This window comes from Indicator indicator, chromosome 1 (genome assembly GCF_027791375.1).
Source record: "Indicator indicator isolate 239-I01 chromosome 1, UM_Iind_1.1, whole genome shotgun sequence".
Classification (NCBI taxonomy): domain Eukaryota; kingdom Metazoa; phylum Chordata; class Aves; order Piciformes; family Indicatoridae; genus Indicator; species Indicator indicator.
Genome location: NC_072010.1, coordinates 11,796,091 through 11,816,074, shown reverse-complemented (window position 1 = coordinate 11,816,074; position 19,984 = coordinate 11,796,091). Strand labels below are relative to the sequence as shown.

At 42.3% G+C, this 19,984-nt stretch overlaps 1 protein-coding gene across 1 annotated transcript in view; it reads right to left on the bottom strand.

Moving 5' to 3' along the window:
- Nucleotides 1-1,982: 1,982 nt before the first annotated feature.
- The window catches only part of HEPHL1 (hephaestin like 1), a 37,421-nt gene continuing 19,419 nt past the window's right edge, over nt 1,983-19,984 (bottom strand). The window contains exons 7-20 of the mRNA XM_054381122.1: nt 19,614-19,753; nt 19,316-19,447; nt 16,431-16,642; nt 15,808-15,958; nt 14,490-14,702; nt 12,529-12,742; nt 10,448-10,587; nt 9,439-9,579; nt 5,475-5,581; nt 4,821-5,043; nt 3,949-4,088; nt 3,187-3,346; nt 2,265-2,345; nt 1,983-2,185 (exon numbers count right to left, since the gene is read on the bottom strand). Of these exons, the coding sequence (XP_054237097.1) occupies nt 1,983-2,185; nt 2,265-2,345; nt 3,187-3,346; nt 3,949-4,088; nt 4,821-5,043; nt 5,475-5,581; nt 9,439-9,579; nt 10,448-10,587; nt 12,529-12,742; nt 14,490-14,702; nt 15,808-15,958; nt 16,431-16,642; nt 19,316-19,447; nt 19,614-19,753 (2,257 nt within the window). The remainder of the gene's footprint in view (nt 2,186-2,264; nt 2,346-3,186; nt 3,347-3,948; nt 4,089-4,820; nt 5,044-5,474; nt 5,582-9,438; nt 9,580-10,447; nt 10,588-12,528; nt 12,743-14,489; nt 14,703-15,807; nt 15,959-16,430; nt 16,643-19,315; nt 19,448-19,613; nt 19,754-19,984) is intronic.

Here is a 19,984-nt window from a genome sequence, read left to right as displayed (position 1 = left end):
CTGTTCTTAACTCCTACTGATTCCTAAAGCCCAGGTTCCTTCTGCCTGCTAAAAAGCATACTGCTATTGTTGGAGTTAAAGTATTAGATAAGATCTTGTTTCTGAGATTATTAGACAGTATTAAGCACACAGAGATGGGGTTGCTTTTTTCCCACAAGTACTGCTGTAAATGTATCAATACTAAATTTTATCCTTTTTATCATCCATTTTTCATGCTACATGTGCTTATGATTGTCACTCAATTGGTCAGCATTTGTCACACCACTTACAGAAAATAGTGAAGAGCAAGGATCCTTGCCGCATCCCATGACTGAACCTCAGCATGAAATCTGATCATTTCCCCCTGTCTTTTAACAGTTATTTAACCTCCATGGACCCTTCCTCTCATCCCATGGTCATTTCATTTCCTTAAGAAGCTTTAACTAAGGACCTTCTTAAATGTTTTATGGAAATGTAAGGAAATATAAGCAGGCTATATTCATCCAGGGAGGTCCTTCAGAAACCTCACAGAGGTGGTTTCTGTGGTCAAAAGATTATTTATGACTCTGTTTCTAAAAAGGCAGACATATGAGCCACTCTAAAAGGAAAGCACCAAATAATTTCCTTTATTAACAGTGTATGTTTAAGTGAAAGGGTTTAATTTTGTATGTATACAGACAGCAAATGTTCTGCACAGAAAGACAATGGTTTTGCACAGAATGGGAGACCTCAGTTTTCATGTCTACAAAAGAGAAAGTTGAAAGACCTTAGAGTAGCTGTCAGCTGAAAGGGAAGATTTAGAGAAGGACTCTTAAAGTGTTTATTGCTGTGGTGTACCTCCTATTTGGGCTCAGTCCTGCAGTTCTACCTCATGTGTGTGCTCTTAAGTGACTGGAGAAAACAAAGAATTTATAAATAACTGAGAAACATCCAAGAAATTTCAACATATCATTAACTGGACATCAACCCTGGACACCATTAAGCTACAATACAAGAGTGGTGGGCTGTAAAGTTTCCTACATTTGATCATACTTCAATATTCAGAAGAGGGGAAAAAAAATTAAAACCCATCCGCTGGAATTTACATTCAAAATCAAATTTAGATAAACAGTTTCCCAGGTGTGTTTGTTCTAGAGTTCCTCTGCAAGAGCTGTAGCTGATGTGAGCAGGCAAGAATGAGCACTACGTGACTAAAAATGACCTATAAATATTCAAGTATCACTGAACATGGCCTGATTCTGCCTGTCTTCCTCACAGAGCACAAAGGTCAGCTTCCTGATGGCTTCATTACAGGCAGGGAGTGAGATGCTACTCGGTGCAAAGAAGAGGTACAGAATCAGGATCACAACAAGCAGCAATTACAAAGCCAATTAGCTTTCTCAGAGGTTGCTCAGGGATAGATTTTTATAGAGATTAACAAAGGCTGTTAGAAACTAACAGCAGGGGCACTGATGAACTCCATCAGGAGCAAAAATATATTAGTAGATCCCTAAAAGACTTTAAAAATCTGCCCCTGATGCACTGTTTCCCCGTTTAACAGGGGAAAAAAAAAAAGAGAGCTTCTTAAATACCAGTGACTTCATTGAAACAGATTTTGGGAAACCGTGGGGACTTCCAGATCAACACCTGCTCCTGCAGGAGACAGCATACTTTAAACAGTCCCTGCTGGTAGTTATTCCTTACCATGAACCCCATGCTGGTGCACAAGGGTGCATGGGTGCCAGGCTGCCTGCTTCTTACTCCCATGGAAATCCTGTGCAGCCACTGTGGATGCCAAGAGGTGTGCTGCTTTGCTCTGCTGCCAGATTTGATCTTGGGTAAATCAGCTGAACTCCAGAGGTGGGAAATGGTGATGGGTGGTAGGCAGCTCTTGAACCTGAAGCTACAGCTCATGTTCACTCTGGCTATGGGGTAGGACTATCAGCATATGTCTCACTCCAGTTTTATTAGCAGCATGTCATGAAATCTGGTGTGGCTCTGTGAATGGTGCTAAAGGTGGGGATTTACAGGGGATCTGCTAGAAGTGCACTTTTGTCATGCAGAGCTGTGTAATGGATCCTGCTTCCTTGGCGAGTGATGAGGCAGAAGAAGATTAATACTGTTAACAGCAGAACAAGTCCAATGAAGAAAAAGGCTGCAAGTATCAGGCTGGCTTCTCCAGGACTCAAAGTTTTGCCAAAAAAATCGCCCCCTTTGTCGTCATATTCTGTTAAAAGAGAAGTAGTTAATAAGAAATCTACACATTAATCTGAAGAGGTTTAAATGACATTGAAAAAAGTCCTTACCCTTTGCAGTTGTTCTGTTTCCTGCAGTAGTTGTATCATATGCTTTAGTTGTGACTCCTCCTTCTGAAGGAGCTTCCCACTCTGTGCAGAGAAAGAGAAAACATAGTTAAGTTGAAAGCCTGAATAAATACTTTTTTTTCTCTTCTGCAAAAGTATTGCTGGTTTTGTTTAATTATGTCAGTCTTGTTGATGTGAACAAAAAACATGAAGATTTTCTAGACAAATTGTTGATGTTCCATCCCTGGAAGTGTTCAAAGGCAGGTTGAAGGGGATTTGAACAACCTGATCTAGTGAAAGGTGTCCCTGCCCATGGTGGTGGAGTTGGATTAAAGATGTGGAGAGGCTCACAAAGCACTTTTGGCTTCAGTCACAAGCCAAACCAGCATCACTCAAAAGTTTACCAACTTTTCTTAGTCAAAGGATAGCCTGTTTCTTGGACAGGATGAATGATCGTTGTCTGGAACATCTTGTATCTCAGCTGTTCTCTGCCTTTGCAGGAAGGAGCTGGAATCACTCTGGGGCCTGATAGTGTTTGCATGAAGGAACCAGCAGCATGCTGGTCTGCAGGGCCTCCCACACACCATGTAGCAGAAAGGCTGAAAACCAGCTTTGCAGTTGTTTTCTGCACCATCTGCAGATGATAACAGTACACAAGCCACCACTTGATTAGAAGGGCTTTTGTGAAGAACCAACTGTTTTAAAGTTTCAAGCTGCAGCAAAGATTATTGTCTTTGCTCTGTTATTAGTGATGTTTGTTCTGTCCCTAGATGATGCTAACTGGCCATGGCAGTAATGCACAGATGCTTCCCACCAGCATGCAGAGTACAGCAATGACATTAGCTCTTTTACTTTCCTCCCTGTCTCCCATCCAATCTGCTGTGATACCACCTCCAAGTCCTAGAACATGCTTCTGATACAGCACCTGATTCATTGATAGTGTAGGTCGTCTCCATGCCAGCATGGATGTGATCGGCTACATGGCAGTGCAGAAGCCACGTTCCAGGGTTTTCTGCTACAAGTTCAACAGTTTGGAAAGTCCCAGGGAAAAGGTCATATACATCTCCTCTGTGTTCCTTATCTGTCTGTGGCAAGGCAAAACCAGAACCATGAGAGTTGTGTCTCAAATACCTTCCATGAGTGCTGACATCCTAGGTAGACTTTCAGATCCTCGAGGCAAATCAAACGTTTCTTGCTTTATGCTTCTAGTGAGCTTCATTCAGGGAAACTGAGATCTGTGAACATCTCTAATTTAATCAATTAATTAATAAGCAACAGAAGACCCCTCCTGAGGACTCCAAGTGCTGTTTGAGCACAGGTGTTTCTTTGAAAGACAGATTTTTTTCAGACAGTCCTGCCCTAGCAAGCTGTGACAACATAAAACTGTACTCTAAGCATGCATAACTGTCTCCAATTTCCTGCTTGAATCTTCCCTTATACTCATGGGTAAACTTGTGTTTTAAGCCAGCTAACTGTTCTCCAATAGTGACATTTATTCCTGTTTCATAACAGGCTCAGAGTAGAAGCTTTGCAAGAATGTCATTCATTTTGTATTTCTTTCACACACAAAATTTCCACCAACCTCAGCATCAGCCCAGGGCTCCATACCCAAACTGCAAAACCAGGACTTTTTTGCAGGCATTTCCCATGACACTGCAAAGATTTTACTTTCATTAATTTTACCAACCTTGAAGATGAAGGTCTGTGCGTGGAAGTGAACTGTATGTATATCCACTTCATTGCCCATTCCTATCAAGTACCAGTTTGTCCTATCACCTTTGTTCATTGTCAGACCCAGAAGACTGTTATAAATCTTCCCATTGATTGCTGGAAGAATGACAGAACAGAACTGATGAAGGGTGATGGTACAGCTGATGATAACCTCCACTTCAGCTACCCTTTGCCCTTCTCTTCATGGAGAAGGGGTGCCCAGACATAGAGGGGACAGGCATGTGTGTAAGAGCAAGGGCTCTCCATAGTGCTCCCTGCCATTGCAGGAAGACAGCCATGGGTTTGTTCCAGTTTCCAAATCATTTATGTACATAGAAGCAACAATTTTTCTGTCTTGAAAAGTATCAGATAGGGTTTTTTTCTGCTTGAGATCAGACTCCTGAACAAACAGGGTTTATGCCAAGAAGCTACATGGAAAAGGAGTTGTTGCCTAAAATAGGAATCATCTGTAGAAAGAGAGGTTTCATTTGCCATGGCTGCTCCTGCCCCTATCCAGTTTGTTCTGCCTGGCTCTTGGACTGGTTGCTATTACAGCCATAGTTTTAAAATGTCATCCTTAAGCTCATGCAGAACAAGATTGCAAGGAATGCAGCTCCCAAATGACAAGGGGATTCTGACAGGGTGGCCACTTCCCAAGCATATAACATCAAACTATCTTGCTAGAAAAATATCTTGGCTAAGCCTCACAAAATCTTTTTGTTTCCAGAGCTTCAGTTTATGGAGTTGTCACATGGCTGAGTAATTGTAGGCTGAAGCCAATGTCTTCCTAAAAGGGCTGTGAAAAATAAACCTCTCTCCTCTTGGCTACTGCCACTGAGTCCTACATACCATGCTTGCAGTTGCCTTCTTCAAAGTTTTCAGTGGAATTAAACTCATCAGGATTCTTATGAAGGTATGTTTCAATATTTTTTTTCAAATACCAGGATTCATTTTCATCAAACACCATAAACAGAAGAGTAAATTCACGATCAATGTCTTTTCTTAGACCTCTTTCATCTAGAATTCCTTTTCTGCACACTACAAGAGGCCCAACCAGGCCACTGTATGTGTCCTGGAATAAAATGAATATACATATTACAGGCTTTGATTTAATCCAGTAATGAAATAGATATAGATTAACTATAGAGTAAACAAAGATGAAATTCTGTTTTCCTCTAATTACATCGCCTGGTTAGAGATATTTTTCTTTACATGTCCTTATGTTAATGTATCAAAGTAATCTATCATAGTCATGTTGTGCCTTCATCCAAAATCCCTTCATCTATTCTTTAAGGAGGGAATCACATTACTATGGTGTACCCCTAGGGATTTCAGTAGATTAAATTACCCAGGCATGTGCAACTGTTATTGAAGAGGACAAAGCATCTAGCTCCTTAAATCATTCCTCTAGCCTGTGGTCCTTGCATAAATGTGAGGCAGGATCCTTTCAAAACCGCTATGCAAAGCAGGATGCTTTAGCCAAAGCAATGTAATCGTTGTTACCTTGACAAAATTCACTGTTGAGTAATAAACCCAAGTGATACAGTTTGGATCTGTTTTACCAGGGCCAGATCGCTCTGGGACGTTCCATCTGTAGGTGTTTATTTCCCCTGAAACAGAGAGAACATTTTCAACAGCTGGGCATTAGAAGCTTAGAATAACCTGTAACTGAGATCTGCTACCCTCCTCAACAAAACATGATCTGCATCAAAACTATCTGTGGAAGCATGCAGCAATGGGATATGAATGTGATTCTGCCTTCCAGGAGGCCATTGAGGTTCCAGTGGTGCAAATGAAGGCAGATAGTCCCCAGAGATGGAGATCCGAAAATGATACTGGCAGCAGTGGCATCCCACAGAGGGAATTTCAGTGACAGGACTCTTCATATTTCTCCCTGGCCAATACTTGTAGCAGATTGATGATCTTGAGTGCTGATGTTTAAGGTCAGGTGCAGATACTGGGAGCCAAGCTCCAGAAAATGCTTCTTGACCTTTCCCAGTTGAGAAGGGCACAAAGACGTGGCAGTTGCCACTGGGATTTTGCAGATGGTGCTGCAGCAGTGCATCAGTTCTGAGCCAGGAGAGGAGAGCTGTTGACTAGGAGCAGTGAGGGGATCCTTTCCTCTTCCAGCTAAGCCCCTTCTCCCCAGAAATTACCTGAGAACCCCTGTCTCGTCCTAAAAGCTCACATCCTTCCTGAGCAGAGATTCTCTAGCCTCTGGTTTTAAAACCAAACACACAAATGAAATAACATTTTACATAAATAACAACCAGAGCAAGCTGATTAGGAAATTACCTATTTGGGTGAGAATCAGTTATCCACATTGAACACAAACACATCTATGTTCAGATGAACTGACTGTGCTGTGTTTCCCTGGTTTGTTTGGTTTTGGTTTTTTTTTTATTTCATTTTTTGTTTTTGTTTTCTGCTGCTGCAGGGAGGGGCACAAGACCATGACACGGTCCACACTTTCCCTTTGCAAGTGACAGAGAAATGTTGAACCAGGCAGTCTGTGACCAAAAAGCCTTCCAGGGTGACAAAAGCCAAGAACAGGTGGGGATGTGTTATGAGTCAGGGGGCAAACAAGGAAACTGCAGAACTCTTGGCTACAGTCTTAGTGCAGCCACAACCTAACAGCTGGCAAGAGCTGTGGGAAGCAGGAAAGGAAAGTTTTCAAGCTTAAAGAGTTGTGAAGTGACTGAGCCTAGTTTACATGTTTCAGCAGAGATCAGAAAGACTTTCAAGAAATAACACTAGACTAACAGGACAGAAAACACTAACAAGAAACCCCTCAGTCTCAGAGGCTTTCATGCCATGGAGATAAACACCAGAGAAGAGTTTGTCATCCACCTTTATCTAATCTAAATGGCATCATAGAGTGACAGAATCATAAAATCACAGAATGGTAGGGTTTGGAAGGGACCTCTGGAGATCATCTAGTCCAACCACCTCTGCTAACTCAAGTACACCTAGATCAGGTCGCACAGGAATGCATCCAGGAGGATTTTGAGTTTCCAGAGAGGAGGCTCCACAACCGCTCTGGGCAGCCTGTTGCAGTGGTCCATCACCCTCAAAGTAAATAAATTTTTCCTTAAGTTTAAGTGAAACCTCCTATGCTCTAGTTTGCACCTGTTGCCCCTTGTCCTATCACTGGCCACCACTGAGAAGAGCCCAACCCCATCCTCATGACCTCCACCCTCTAGACAGTTATATGCATTTATAAGATCCCATCTCAGCCATCTCCTTTCCAGGCTAAAGAGCCCCAGGTCTCTCAGCTTCTTCTGATAAGAGAGATGCTCCAGTCCCCTAATAATTTTTGTGGCCTTCTGTTGGTTCCTCTTCAGTAGTCCCCTGACCCTCTTGAACCAGGGAGCCCAGAACTCAACACAATACTTGAGGTATGGCCTCACCAGGGCAGAGTAGAGGGGGAGGAGAACCTCTCCCAAACTGCTTGCCACACCAGAATACACCCCAGAATACCACTGAACTTCTTGGCCTGAAGGCACATTGCTGGTGAACTTGTTGCTCACCAGCACTCCCAGGTTCTTCTCCACAGAGCTGCTTTCCAGCAGGTTAACCCATCACCTGTACTGATGCATGGGGTTATTCCTCCCCACTTGCAGGACACTACACTTGCTTTTGTTGAACTTCATGAGGTTTGCCTGTGTCCAACTCTCCAGCCTGTCCAGGTCTTGTTGAAAGGCAGCAGAGCCTTTTGGTGTATCAGTAGGGCCTCATTGCCCCTTTTTGGGGCCTGATGTGAGAAGAGAGTCTGGCCATGGCCATAGTCTTCCACCACTTCCTTGCATTTTACTCCTCGTTTCAGGATGTTTGGAGGTTGTAAATGGAAAAATCTCCGCTCTGCTTAAAACCTGAGACACTTCGGATGGCATCAAAGGCTTATCTTTGAAGTGCAAATGAAGCATAACCCCTGAAAAGACTGACAAACAAGAGGAGAAGATGTTTTCTCTCTTTTTGCTGCTGGGCAAATGGAGGAATGGAAAGGAAGGTGTGACAACTGAGAGCTGTTTTTGCTTAGGCTGCTGTGGATCTACTCTCTGCATCTCTTTACCATGCCATCCACAGTCTCTTAAAGAGCTGGCAGTGCTCTTGGGAACACAGTTTTGCTGGGTATAAATGTTACTGATGACTGGTTCAGAATGTAGTAGAACTAGATGGGCTTCAAGAAGCTTGGGGTGAGCAGGTCTAGCCTGCCCAAGGAAGACAGACAGGAAGGATTTCTAGATGATGGTAGTGGGGACTGAAGTTCCCAGGAAAGATTCTTGTTTTGAGGGACTTGATTTCCATGTTAACTGCTGCTTCCAAACTCCTAAAGAAAAGTCTGAACTTGAGTATTGCTGAAGGGTTCTAGCTCATCCCAAGCCTGCTCCCATGTGAACACAGGAGACATGGCAATAGTGTTCTCAGTGTTAACACCTCAGCTGGCAACAAAACAGCATCAACATCATCATGGACCAAATAACAAAACAAGGGAATCATATAAATAAGTTCTTTCTTCTTCTTCTTTTTTTTTTTTTAATGTATTAACAACAGGTGTTCATTTATCAAACTCCAGCAAAGCAGATGTTGGATCATATTTGGCCATTAATGCCTATGTGATTGTACTGTATCAATACAACTATTTACAAGAAACAAATTTCAGCTTGTAAAGAAGTTTAGTACCTTAAATTTTATTTTCATTTAGTTTGACACTGAAGCTCAGAACGCTGTGAAAAAAATTACCTGGGTGTTGGAAAGCAAAGGCATGTACATTTTGGATTGGTTATATTGCCTGGATTTGAGTTTGACTTCCTACTAGAATACAAAACCCAACATAAAAATAAGAAATACAAAATCCTAACAGGTATTTCTCTATTTGAAAAACTTCAACGCTGTGAAAATAATTTCCAACTATTTTCCTCACTGGAAACTGGGGCATTTTTGCAACACTTTTCCAAAGACTTTTAGTTCATGACAGCTACATTTTGCATTTTATGCAACAGTTCTGAATGCAAATGTCGTTTCTGTGTAGATTAAGAGAGAGGCAGAGTTAATGTGGCCAACTGCAACTCTACCACTGCCTCTCTCAGTTTTAAAAACATTGTTAAGAATGTCAACCTGGAGCCAAATGTGGTGCTGGCCTACACTTCTCTTGCCATGATTCTGGGCCTGTTTCTGCCTTTTTTGGAGGTTGTCCAGTGATATTAGAATACTGTTCATTCTCTGCCTGAACATGCTTGCTTGATCAAGAACTTACATGTATAACAACACAGATTAGTATCTGAATAAACCTTGTGCCTGGTATGCCTGGAAGAACATAGGTATGTGTAAACTTGAGGGATTATTATTAACGTGCTTAAATGCTTTTCTGTAGAATCTTTTAGCTCAAACAAACAAACAAAAACCCAACCAAGCAACCAAAAAAAAAAAAAAAAAAAAAAAGAAAAAAAAAGAAAAAGAGTCTTACCAGGGAGGGTAATTGGTGTCTCAGGCTGTTCTTCACAACCCACTTCTTCTATACCATGTGCACTTATCGAATAAGGCCTGCTGGCTTTGTTCTTAAATATGATCAGTACAGAGTCACCAACCTCAGCATGGAGTAATGGTCCTAAATTAAACCAGAAGAATGCCAGTGATTAAAATGCTGCTTTTCTGAATATAACAAATTCAGAAGCAGAGTAGAGTGGAGCCTTGGGCTTTTCTCAAAACCCATGGCTCTTCTGTTCTTTCAGCAAAGCCATAAAAATATGGTTTGTTATCTCAGCTGATGAAAAGCTCCATACATATAAGTAATCCTTTTTATATATAAGCAATCCTATGATAATCCTTTTTGTTTTCAGTCAGTGAGAAGAATTGTTCACTCTGGAGACAGATCTTTGGACAATTTGTCTTAAGGGAAACTCTTTTGGATGTTTTTTCTACCTTTCAGAAATTTGCTTTTTAAGATGGTAACAGTTGCGGGGTTTTAAATTTTTGTTTTTAAACTTTTGTTTTGCCTGAAAGAAAGGTCAAATATATTCCTAGAGAGTGTTGATTCCTTCATGACCAGTTGTTTGTAGCTTCTCATCCCATAAGAAACATGAGCTGAGAGTTATTTTATGACATGCACAAAATTTTGCCCTACCCAGCTTCAGATACCAATCCAGCCCCTTAATATTGGCTTAACCTGCCTACCAGATTCTCTCCTTGTTACATACTCTGAAGTTAAAGTGAATCTTGGAATTCCCATTTTGACATCCTCTCTATTAGTACTCCTTAGGAAACGTAATATTCATGTTAGAGAATGAATTCTCTAATTTAGAAAGCATTTTTACACTCAGAAAGTGTACAAATTGGGTATGAAATCACTGACAACCTGGAGTAGGCATCAGTATTCATTGGTTTTCATGTTAACAAAGCTGGAAAAAACTCCTAGTTTTTGGAAAGCAGTCCTCTCACTTATCAGGCTCAGTCTGTCAGCCATGAGAGCTACTTGCCCAGGATTTCCAAGTGTTCCTCCTCCTCTGTCCTCACTTTGCGCTGCGTGAAGTTGCTGTTGGTATACTCCCTGTAAACCACCTTCTTGTATTTTGAACCAATCATGTCATCTGCTTGGCTCAGAAAAACGTGCCCATAGCTGCAAAATAAAAAGGCAAAAATTAAAAGTACCAAACCTCACATGTCTAAAGGCTAGTAACTATTGTGTTATTCACAACATTACTATTATAATTATTAGTCATATAATACTATTACAACCTGGTCCACTGTGCTGATGGATGTGAAGCCCCAAGTGCTGCAAGATGTTTTAAATAGCAAATAATAGCAGCTATAATCTTCACTAACTGCACACCTTCTTCGAACTGGTGAAGCTGATGATGCCTTGCACTCACCACAAACTTTTGGAAACACAAACCCTTCAAGAGCTTCAAGATAAGAGTGGGTTTGGCCACTCTCTCTAGCTGCATCATCTCTTCCACCAAAATCATAGAATTGTCAGGACTGGAAGGGACCTCAAGGATCATCTACTTCCAACCCACTGTCATGGGTAAGTACACTTCACACTAGATCAGGTTACTCAGAGCAACATCCAGCCTGGCCTGAAAAAAATCCAGAGATGGGGCTTCTACCACCTCCCTGGGCAACCTGTTTGAGTGTCTCACCACCCTCATGGTGAAGAACTTCTTTCTAATATCCAATCTGAATCTACCTGCTTCTAGTTTTGCTCCATTCACCCTAGTCTTGTCAAGACACTACCTGTCCCTGCAAACCTGAATCCTCCTCCCATGACAGCTACTTCCACTATCTTGGCTATTAGTCAGCCACAGGACTATGATAACCCAAGTCTCACCTTGTGAAAGCAAATGCAGTCATCTGAGATAAGAGGAGGCTGGTTACCCTGCCCTCCTACAGCTAGATGTTGCACAGGGCTGGATGATTTCCCAGCATGAAGATAAACCAAGATATGCATGTTTCTTTCTGCATCTGGCAGAGGATACTTTTTGTCCCCCGTGTTTGCGCAGTCACCCCCCGTTCGTTGCTGCTCCCAGATCCCAGAGGGCTGACTCGCCAGCAGAGGACGCTCGCCACCCGCTGCGGAGGAGAGCAGTCGCACTCTTCTGAGAGCAGCTCTGTCTCCTAGCAGCTCATCTCCCAGGTGCCCCTGGCAAGGGAGTAGCGAGGTGCTCACAACATATTAAATAAAAGCAAAAAAATGCCCCTGGAATACTACTTACTGTAGTAATCCACTGTGTATGCAAGAGCAGCCTTTGCCAATACTGGAGTTAACACGTTCTTTAAACACGTTTCATCACCTGTGATTCTTCAGGTCTATTTTCTGCTGACTCAACTGTACTCTTCCTTTTTGCAGGGTGCAGTTTTCCTGCCACTTTTCTAACGTTTATTTTTAAAATATGTTCCTTATTCCACTTTGACTTCATCAAAGTGGTCTCAGAGACTTCCCTATACAACATGGTCTGGAGCATGTATCTTCTGCACACTTGTTTTATTCCTTAGCACAGTGCAGTGTAGATGTGGTCCACTTGCAGTGGTCACTGCCTTCTGACTTTTCCAGGGGAGACAGGGGCTACTGCACCACAGGGAATAAGGATCAGGAGCTCCCTAATGCATGTGCATTTCTTGCAGAGGCTCATGTCTGGGACAGGTACCTGGTTTCTCCTCTGTGAAAAGAGCACTGAGGCAGAGAGGATGGGGAGAGTGAGGAAGATAGAGGAGAGGACTGGAAGGCATCATTGTGGCATTGAGCCCGCACTGGAACTCACACATGGATTTTGGATCATGGAAGCTTTCTTGGCTTCAATAACATTACAAGACACTCTGAGGAGAAAACATTTGAAAACACTGCCTGTGAAGACACTCTGAGGAGAAAACATTTGAAAACACTGCCTGTGAACTAGTCTAGTCTGAGAAGGTGTCACTTTATAAAAACATTTCCTCTTATTTTATTCATCAAAGAGAGCATCCTAAAAAGTATGAGACTGGCTTCATGAAAGGATGCCTCAAAGTTTCTCCTCCACTATGAGTGCACGCCATGCCCACAAGTGTTTTTTGCTCTGGATACCTTTCCTCATAGCTGCTGATGTTGTAAAGTTTTGGTGCTGAGCTCTTATTTGAGGCATAGTCCCACTCCACCTCCTCTGCAGCGATGTAATAGAGCCTCAAGGCTCCGTGCTGCTGCTGACCACCAGTGGTATTACGGCAGCTGCCGACCTCGTAGAGATGTTTCATCCCACCAACAAAGTGATCAAAAGTCCTGCAAACCACTTTGAATGTGCCTGGAAATAAAAGCACATGAGATTTAGACAATTTGAAGAACATCTGAAAGCAGCTTGTCAAATTTTGTACTTTTTCTGTCCTGAGACCAAACTATTCTGCGATGCTGTATGGCAAGTCAAGCAAGGAGATGCTTGTGGAGAATCATAGAATCATTTAGGTTGGAAGAGACCTTTAAGCTTTTTGAGTCCAACCATTAACCTGTCACTGCCAACACCACCACTAAACCATGTCCCTAAGTGCCACATCTACACATCTTTTAAATACCTCTAAGGAAGGTCACACCACCACTTCCCTGGGCAGCCTCTTTCTGGTGCCTGACAACCCTTTTGGTGAAGGAATTTTTCCTAATACCCAACTTAAACCTCTCCTGACACATTCAAGTCATTTCTTCTTGTCCTATCACTTGTTACTTGGGGGAAGAGATTGATCCCCATCTTGCTACAATCTCTTTTCAAGTAGTTAAAGGGAGTGGTGAGGTTTCCTGTTAGCCTCCTTTACTCCAGCCTAAACAACTCTAGTTCCCTCAGCCACCCCTCGTGAGGTTTATTCTCTAGGCCTCTTGCCAGTTTTGTTGCCCTTCCTTAGACATGCTCCAGGACCTGAGTATTATTCTTGTAGTGAGGGCCCTGAAACTGTGCACAGTATTTGAGGTGTGGCTTCACCAAGTGCCAAGTACAGGCAGACCATCAGTTCCCTGATGTTGATGGCTACACTGTTTCTAATACAAGGCAGAATGTTGTTGGACTTCTTGGCACCTGGGCACACTGCTGGCTCATATTCAGCTGCCTGTGAACCAACATCCCCAGGTCCATTTCCACCAGGTAGCTTTCCAGATACTCTGCCCTAAACCTGCAGCATTGCTTGGTGTTGTTGGGTCCCAAGTGCAGGACTCAGCACTTGGCCTTGTTGAACCTCATACAGTTGGCCTTGGCCCATCAATCCAGCCTGTCCAGATCCCTCTACACAGCCTTCTTATCTTCAAGCACGTCAACACTTCCACCCAACTTAATGTCATCTGCAAACATGCTGAGGGTGCACTCGATCCCCTCATCCAGATCATTGATAAAGACATTAAACTGGGCCCTGGGGAACACCACTTGTGACCAGCCACCAACTGGATTTGACTCTGTTCTCCACCACTCTTTGGGCCCAGCTAGCTAGCCAGTTTTTCATCCAACAAAGCATATGCCCCCCCAAGCCGTGAGTAACCACTTTCTCCAGCTGGATGCTGTGGGAAATGATGTCAAAAGTTTTATAAAAGTCTAAGCAGACAACACCTGTAGCCTTTCCCTTGTCTACTAAGTAGGCCACCTTGTCATAGAAGGAGATCATGTTAGTCCTTCCAGTCTTTCTGAAGAAGATCCTAAAAATTATTATTGAAGTCCTGAAATACCTAAATGATGCCGACTATCTGCACAGCAGTGAATTTTATCTTTGCTAAAAAACCCCCAAACCTGCTATAAGAGTTGTAGAAAACCTGTGAGCATCCCTTTAGCTATCTCTCTGCCTGTTTCCCTGCTTATCCCAAGGTTATCAGTCTCCACTCCTTGGTGCACATACATATTTATAGCACTTTCCCAGAAAAGTAGCCCAACCTGAATTCTCAGCTACACCAGGTCTCCATGTTCTCCATACTTTCAGGCTCCCTCATGCAGAGCAGGGCAGAGCAGAGCATCTCAATGGCTGTTATGTTGGTTGTCTGATTTCTACACATACCACACCACCAAGATAAGTTCATGAACATACCCACTCGGTCTGGCTGCATCAGTGCTGTCCCTGACAAATGAGGAAATAACGCCAACCCATCTCTCGTTGTCCCTCTCAGGTCAATGGTGTTTCCCTGAAAATGAACCCCATGCATGTCGTAGTGACTGCCCAGTCCAATGAGGTGCCAGGAAACTTTCTCATCCTTGCACATGGCCAGGCCTGGCAGATTGCCAAACAAGTAGCCGTTGACAGCTGGAAGAGAAGGAGAGAGCCAGGGTGGCCACAGGTTGGTGGAAACTCATCACAGAGCCTCCTTCTACCTTCTTCTTGCTGGAAAGAGAGATTCATATGACAGCAAGTCATGGCATTAATTGAAGGAGCATTTTGTGAAGCAAAGGTAGAACTGGCTGACACCAAATTAATATCTAGATGCCATTCCTGTAAACTCTGAGCTTCTACCTCTTTTTAACTTGTAAAATTTTGTAATAGCCTCTTGCAGTGATACAGCACTTCTTGGAGACTCTCAGGGTGCCTCACAACAACAGTATAAATGAGACACCTTTTTTCAGCCTGGGCAATGTATAACACAATCATTAAGGCAGTGGAATGGGTCATAAAGAATCTGAGTTCTAACTGGGTTCTGATGGTGCCTTTTCATGTGATTTTGATCTTTGACTTCCACTTTCATTTCCAAACTCTATCTCTTTCTTTCACAAGGGTGTTATGAGGCTAAACTCCCTAATCCTCAAATGCTTCCTGTGATCACTAAGTGAAACATATTATGGCAGAACAAAACTTTAGTATGAAATAGCACCTCATAACACAAGAATAAAATAGATAGGTGCTCTTCAGAAAACTAAAGCAAAGAGCAGTTATGTGATAACTTGAAGGAGGTCCAAGCTGAAGTCAGATACTTCCATCCAGGGGTGATATTTTAAAATATTATTGCCCATTCCCCTAGTATTTGCCTTTCCTTTTCCAGAAGAGGTTATTGCCCAAGTGGGAGCAGGCAGAGCAGAGGTGGTGGACCTACATTGTCTGAGTCAGTGCCATGGCCATCAGTGAAATTTAAATCACCAGTGCCTGACTCCAGCATTATGCCTATTTATATGCCCAAGTGTTGTACCTAAAAGCTATACTCTGTTCCCTTTCACCAAGTGCAGTTGGCAGGTGGATGTATCAATTGTTAACTTGCCTAGGGTTTCAACGTTCCCTCCAAGGGCTGGCCATTAACTGACTGACAGCTTTCTCCCTCTAGTGCACTGCAATCAGCATAAATGATGATAAAATCTGCCAATTCATCTTCTTAATATGATTTCAGAAAAGCTAGCATTAACAGATATTCAATATTTCATACCATGCATTTTGTTGGATTCCTTGAAATCTTCATCATTTTCATCTACTTTTGAAGGGTCTCCGGTAAATGTTTCAATATTCTTGTTCAGATACCAACTGTCATTCTCATCAAAGATTGAAAAAAGGAGGTAAAATTCTCTGTCTATTCCTTTCTGTAGCCAAGAAGAAAGCCAAGACATAAAAAGAGAAGAGTTTATACAGAATTAGACAAGTTAAAATTTTTTAGGTATTTTGTTGTGGGGTTCTTTTTTGTCTTTTTAACAAAGCTTTCTTTCCTCTCAAAATTTCAGCTGTCTTGTAGAGCTTCTTGCAGAGACAAGAATTGTCACCCTTCCATCAACCAGAAGGATAATTAAAGTGTCCATTACTTGCTTAGGATGGAAAGATGCATTCATTATTGATAAGCACATAGAAAAGATGGAAAACCTATGGATGAGCCAGAATACTGGGGACTGACAGTTTCATCTTCTTAATTATCCTTTTAAGTCAGCTTTTACCCAGAGGAATGATATTTGTTTAACCTCTTAAAACTGAGCTGGGAAGTAGGAAAATTAGCCTATATGGGAACCCCCTTGCAGTTCACCCCCCTGCTGTTAGGAACAAGCAGATGTCCACACTGTGCACCTGTGTCCCATCGTGATTCAGCGTGTTCTTCCGGCAGACCAGCAAAGGGCCCACAAGGCCGGAGTTGGTGTCTTTGACAGCATCAGTGGCTGAGTAGTAGAGATAGGTCAGGCATGGAGGGTCACTCTCTGTTGGACCTCCATTTTCAGGAACCCTCCATTTGTATGTGAAGGTTTCACCTGGCTTAACATGGGCTCCTGGCTTCAGATAGCCTGCAGAGAGAAAATCGAGAAGCACCAAGGTTATGGGAAGGTTTTGTCTTCCTAAATACAGTTGTTAGCTGGGAGTGAGACAGAGCTGCTTGTTTCTGAGGACAAGCTCCTTCTTGCAGCCACAGCTAGAGCACTACCCCATAGTATGGGCACTTGTGCCATGGGGACATCTTACTGGAGTCCTGTGCCGTAGGGATAACCAAATCAGTTCCTTGCAGAACAAACGTAGCTGCTTAGCTGCTTCACCCAGACACTTTCTGACACTATCCATATAGATTCAATCAGACAAAGCATGCAGAGCTCATCTCTCTGCTTAAATGGCTTCTTCTAATGTTTGTAACTTACCTTCCTGATCATGAGATTCATCTGCAGCATGAACGCAGACTTGGCTTTTCATCAAGCACCAAAGTAAGTACGTCAGTAAACAGAGCTGCAGCTGTGGCTCTTTGGAAATTCAAAACAAATCTGATCTCAACCACTCTTTCTTTTTTATTTGGTAGCAATGCACAGGAGACTCTGTCAAAGCCTTCAGAGGGCGTTTGCTATTACTTTTTCTGGAAGCTACTTTTAAAGGATTTGGGCCATTGTCTGCTGCTGGGCACAGGGTGGATGCAACACCCCTTGTGTAACTTAGCCACTGTAAAAGAGTGTTGATGTCCACTCAGAGAGGACTTACAAAAGAAACTTGAAAGGAAAGTTGTGAAAATGGGTCAGCCTTGCACTCATGGTAGAAAAAGTGCTGAGTATAAACTTTCTGGACTTCGAAATCGGTAAGATAAAAATCAGAAATTTTGTTTCACATTTAGGCATCCATTGAGTGGATTTTCTCTGCATGGTCAGATGTGTCTGGCAGCAGTAGACAGCACTGAGCCAATATTCCTCTCTAATACTCCAAGAGAATACTCTTGAAAACTTAAGACACTTCTCAATGGCAGTGTTCTATACAAACACATACTAGTTTCCACAAAACCAAATACAAAGTAGAGAACTACTTCAACAGTATCCGTCACTACTGGATTCATCCTGCAACAGCACTCAAGAAGGAGAACATCTAATTGGAGTTAAAAATCCTCTGAGATCAGGCAAGCGTCTAACACAATGTGGAAGAGTATTTCCTGAGAATGCAATTAAAAATAAATACCTGCAGATGTCTGTAGGTACATTTACGTACAGAATTTTCACATGAATAAGTTGCATTCAGACAATGCACAGCTTTGAAAAATCATTTACCGTCAGTGTAAACCTAGAGTCCCTGAATGGCCTCTGCGTGTGTACACCTGTTGCTAGATATGACGGAAATCCAAGACACAAGGGTTATAAGGAAAGAAGGGCAGAAAGATTGTTGATGAATCTGGAATAAGATTCCTCTCCAAGGACTCAGAGGTGAGCAGTGCATGCTGCTGCTGAACTGTGCAATTCCATTCAATTTTATTCCACATCAAAGTGTGCAGCGTTGATGGGCGCTCTTCTTGGGGAACATTAACTGAAAGCACAACAGGGCTGTGAGCAGAGGGAAGCTGCACTTCCATGAGGGAACAACATCTGATGTGGGTGGCATTAGGATGTGTGCAGATAACTTCAAGGCTAAACTCAATCCAGTTGTTTTGTGGGGCCTGCTGGAAAATTTGTTGTGTCGCAAGGTCAGTAACTAGAGACAGCAGTATTTAATAACACCTTTTGTATTGTTTTATTGTATGATGAGTTTAACATGTTGACCTAATTCTCTTAGCACAATTCTCAAAAGAGGGATTACGTCCTGTGAGTTTCTTTCTGATGTGTTGTATTGGAAACAAAGTCATTTAGACAGCAATAAAGCTACCTTTCTTTTCAGTGCTGCAAATGCAGCATAATCTTTTTCAGAGACCACAATATTATTTCTGTAGAACTAGGGACGTGACTCAGCTCACCTTACTTCAGCCATCTGAAGTTTTGTCCCTTACCCAAACTCTAGGCTTCTGTAGTTGATAGACAGAAGCACATCTCCAGAGAGTTACCTATGCTTTCTAAAATATGTGTTTGAAGTAAATGAAACTTCTCACTCTCTGAAGGGTTTGTTTCTTGCCATTGACTGAAAAAGATGCCTATTGATTAAAGATGACATTTAACATTTAGGTGATAAAGATCCTGTCCTTGCACAAAATGAGAGGAAGCCTTTGGTAAATGCTCCATTTCAGCATTTACATATTTATGAGGATTAATAAGGATTCTTGCTGCTTTATATTCTAAGTTAGTCAGATAAAAGCTGCCTCCAACACTGACTATCCTCACAGTGAAGCAAGGGCAATGCCCAACTTGGATTAGAGAATCAGGTGTCAAGCAACCCAAATATGTGGATAGCTCTATCCCAAGACTCAGCTGGGGCATCAAGCCAGATCCCACACTTTATAACTGCAGTATTAGAACTAATATAAACTGGATTGTGCTTGTGACTATTGCTCAACATGGACCTCTGTTAGTTTTAGACACCTTGTTTGGCACATATCCAAGGGGAAGAACTATCACATTAGCAGACTGGGGAGTCCCATGGGTTGTGACTCATAGGCTAGGCACGAACTAATGAGATCATTGCTTCTGGGCCTTAGCATCCACAAAAAAGGGCAAACTTGCAGAGCAACAGATCTTTAGGGGCAGGTAGTCTGGATGTGACAATACAGCAGTACAGTCAAAACTTACCATCTAAGTAGGGAGCACCTTCTGACAGCTTGCTGAAGCTTACACCGTGGGCCATAATGCTATAGCTTCTTTTGGCTTTGTTAGCAAAAGTAACTAGTACTCTATCTCCCACTTCAGCTTTTATAACAGGACCTAAAACAACAAGAGTAAGTGAAGATATTAGAAGAACCACACTCTAACGTGTTTCCACCTAAACAAGAGAAGGCTGTCAGCTGCATGCAAAAAATTCCCCTCTGGATCAAAGTGGATCTGCTTTCAAACCTGATGCAATGACAGAAGGTGAAAATATTCACTGTACCAAGTATTCCCAGGTGCTTCATGTCCTCTGACAAAATCTTCTTCTTACTGAATGTTGCATCAGTATATTCCACATAGCGAACTTTCCAGTATTGCCCTCCTATTCTGTCAGTCCCTTGTGTGAAATATATTGCAGATTCACTGTGGAATTAACAAATTGGACTGATTAAATAATTGCAGGTTCAAGCAGAACCCATCATTTTGGATAATGATCCCCCCCACCCAGTTACTAATTTGCATACACATTTCTAGCAGATAAAGGCAGAAAGTTACTGAATTGCAGTTAAAGATTAGTTAACAAATGGGAATTCATTGTGTATTAGACTTCCGTGTATTTAACTCAAATTTACTTAGGGAAACATCTCTTCCAAC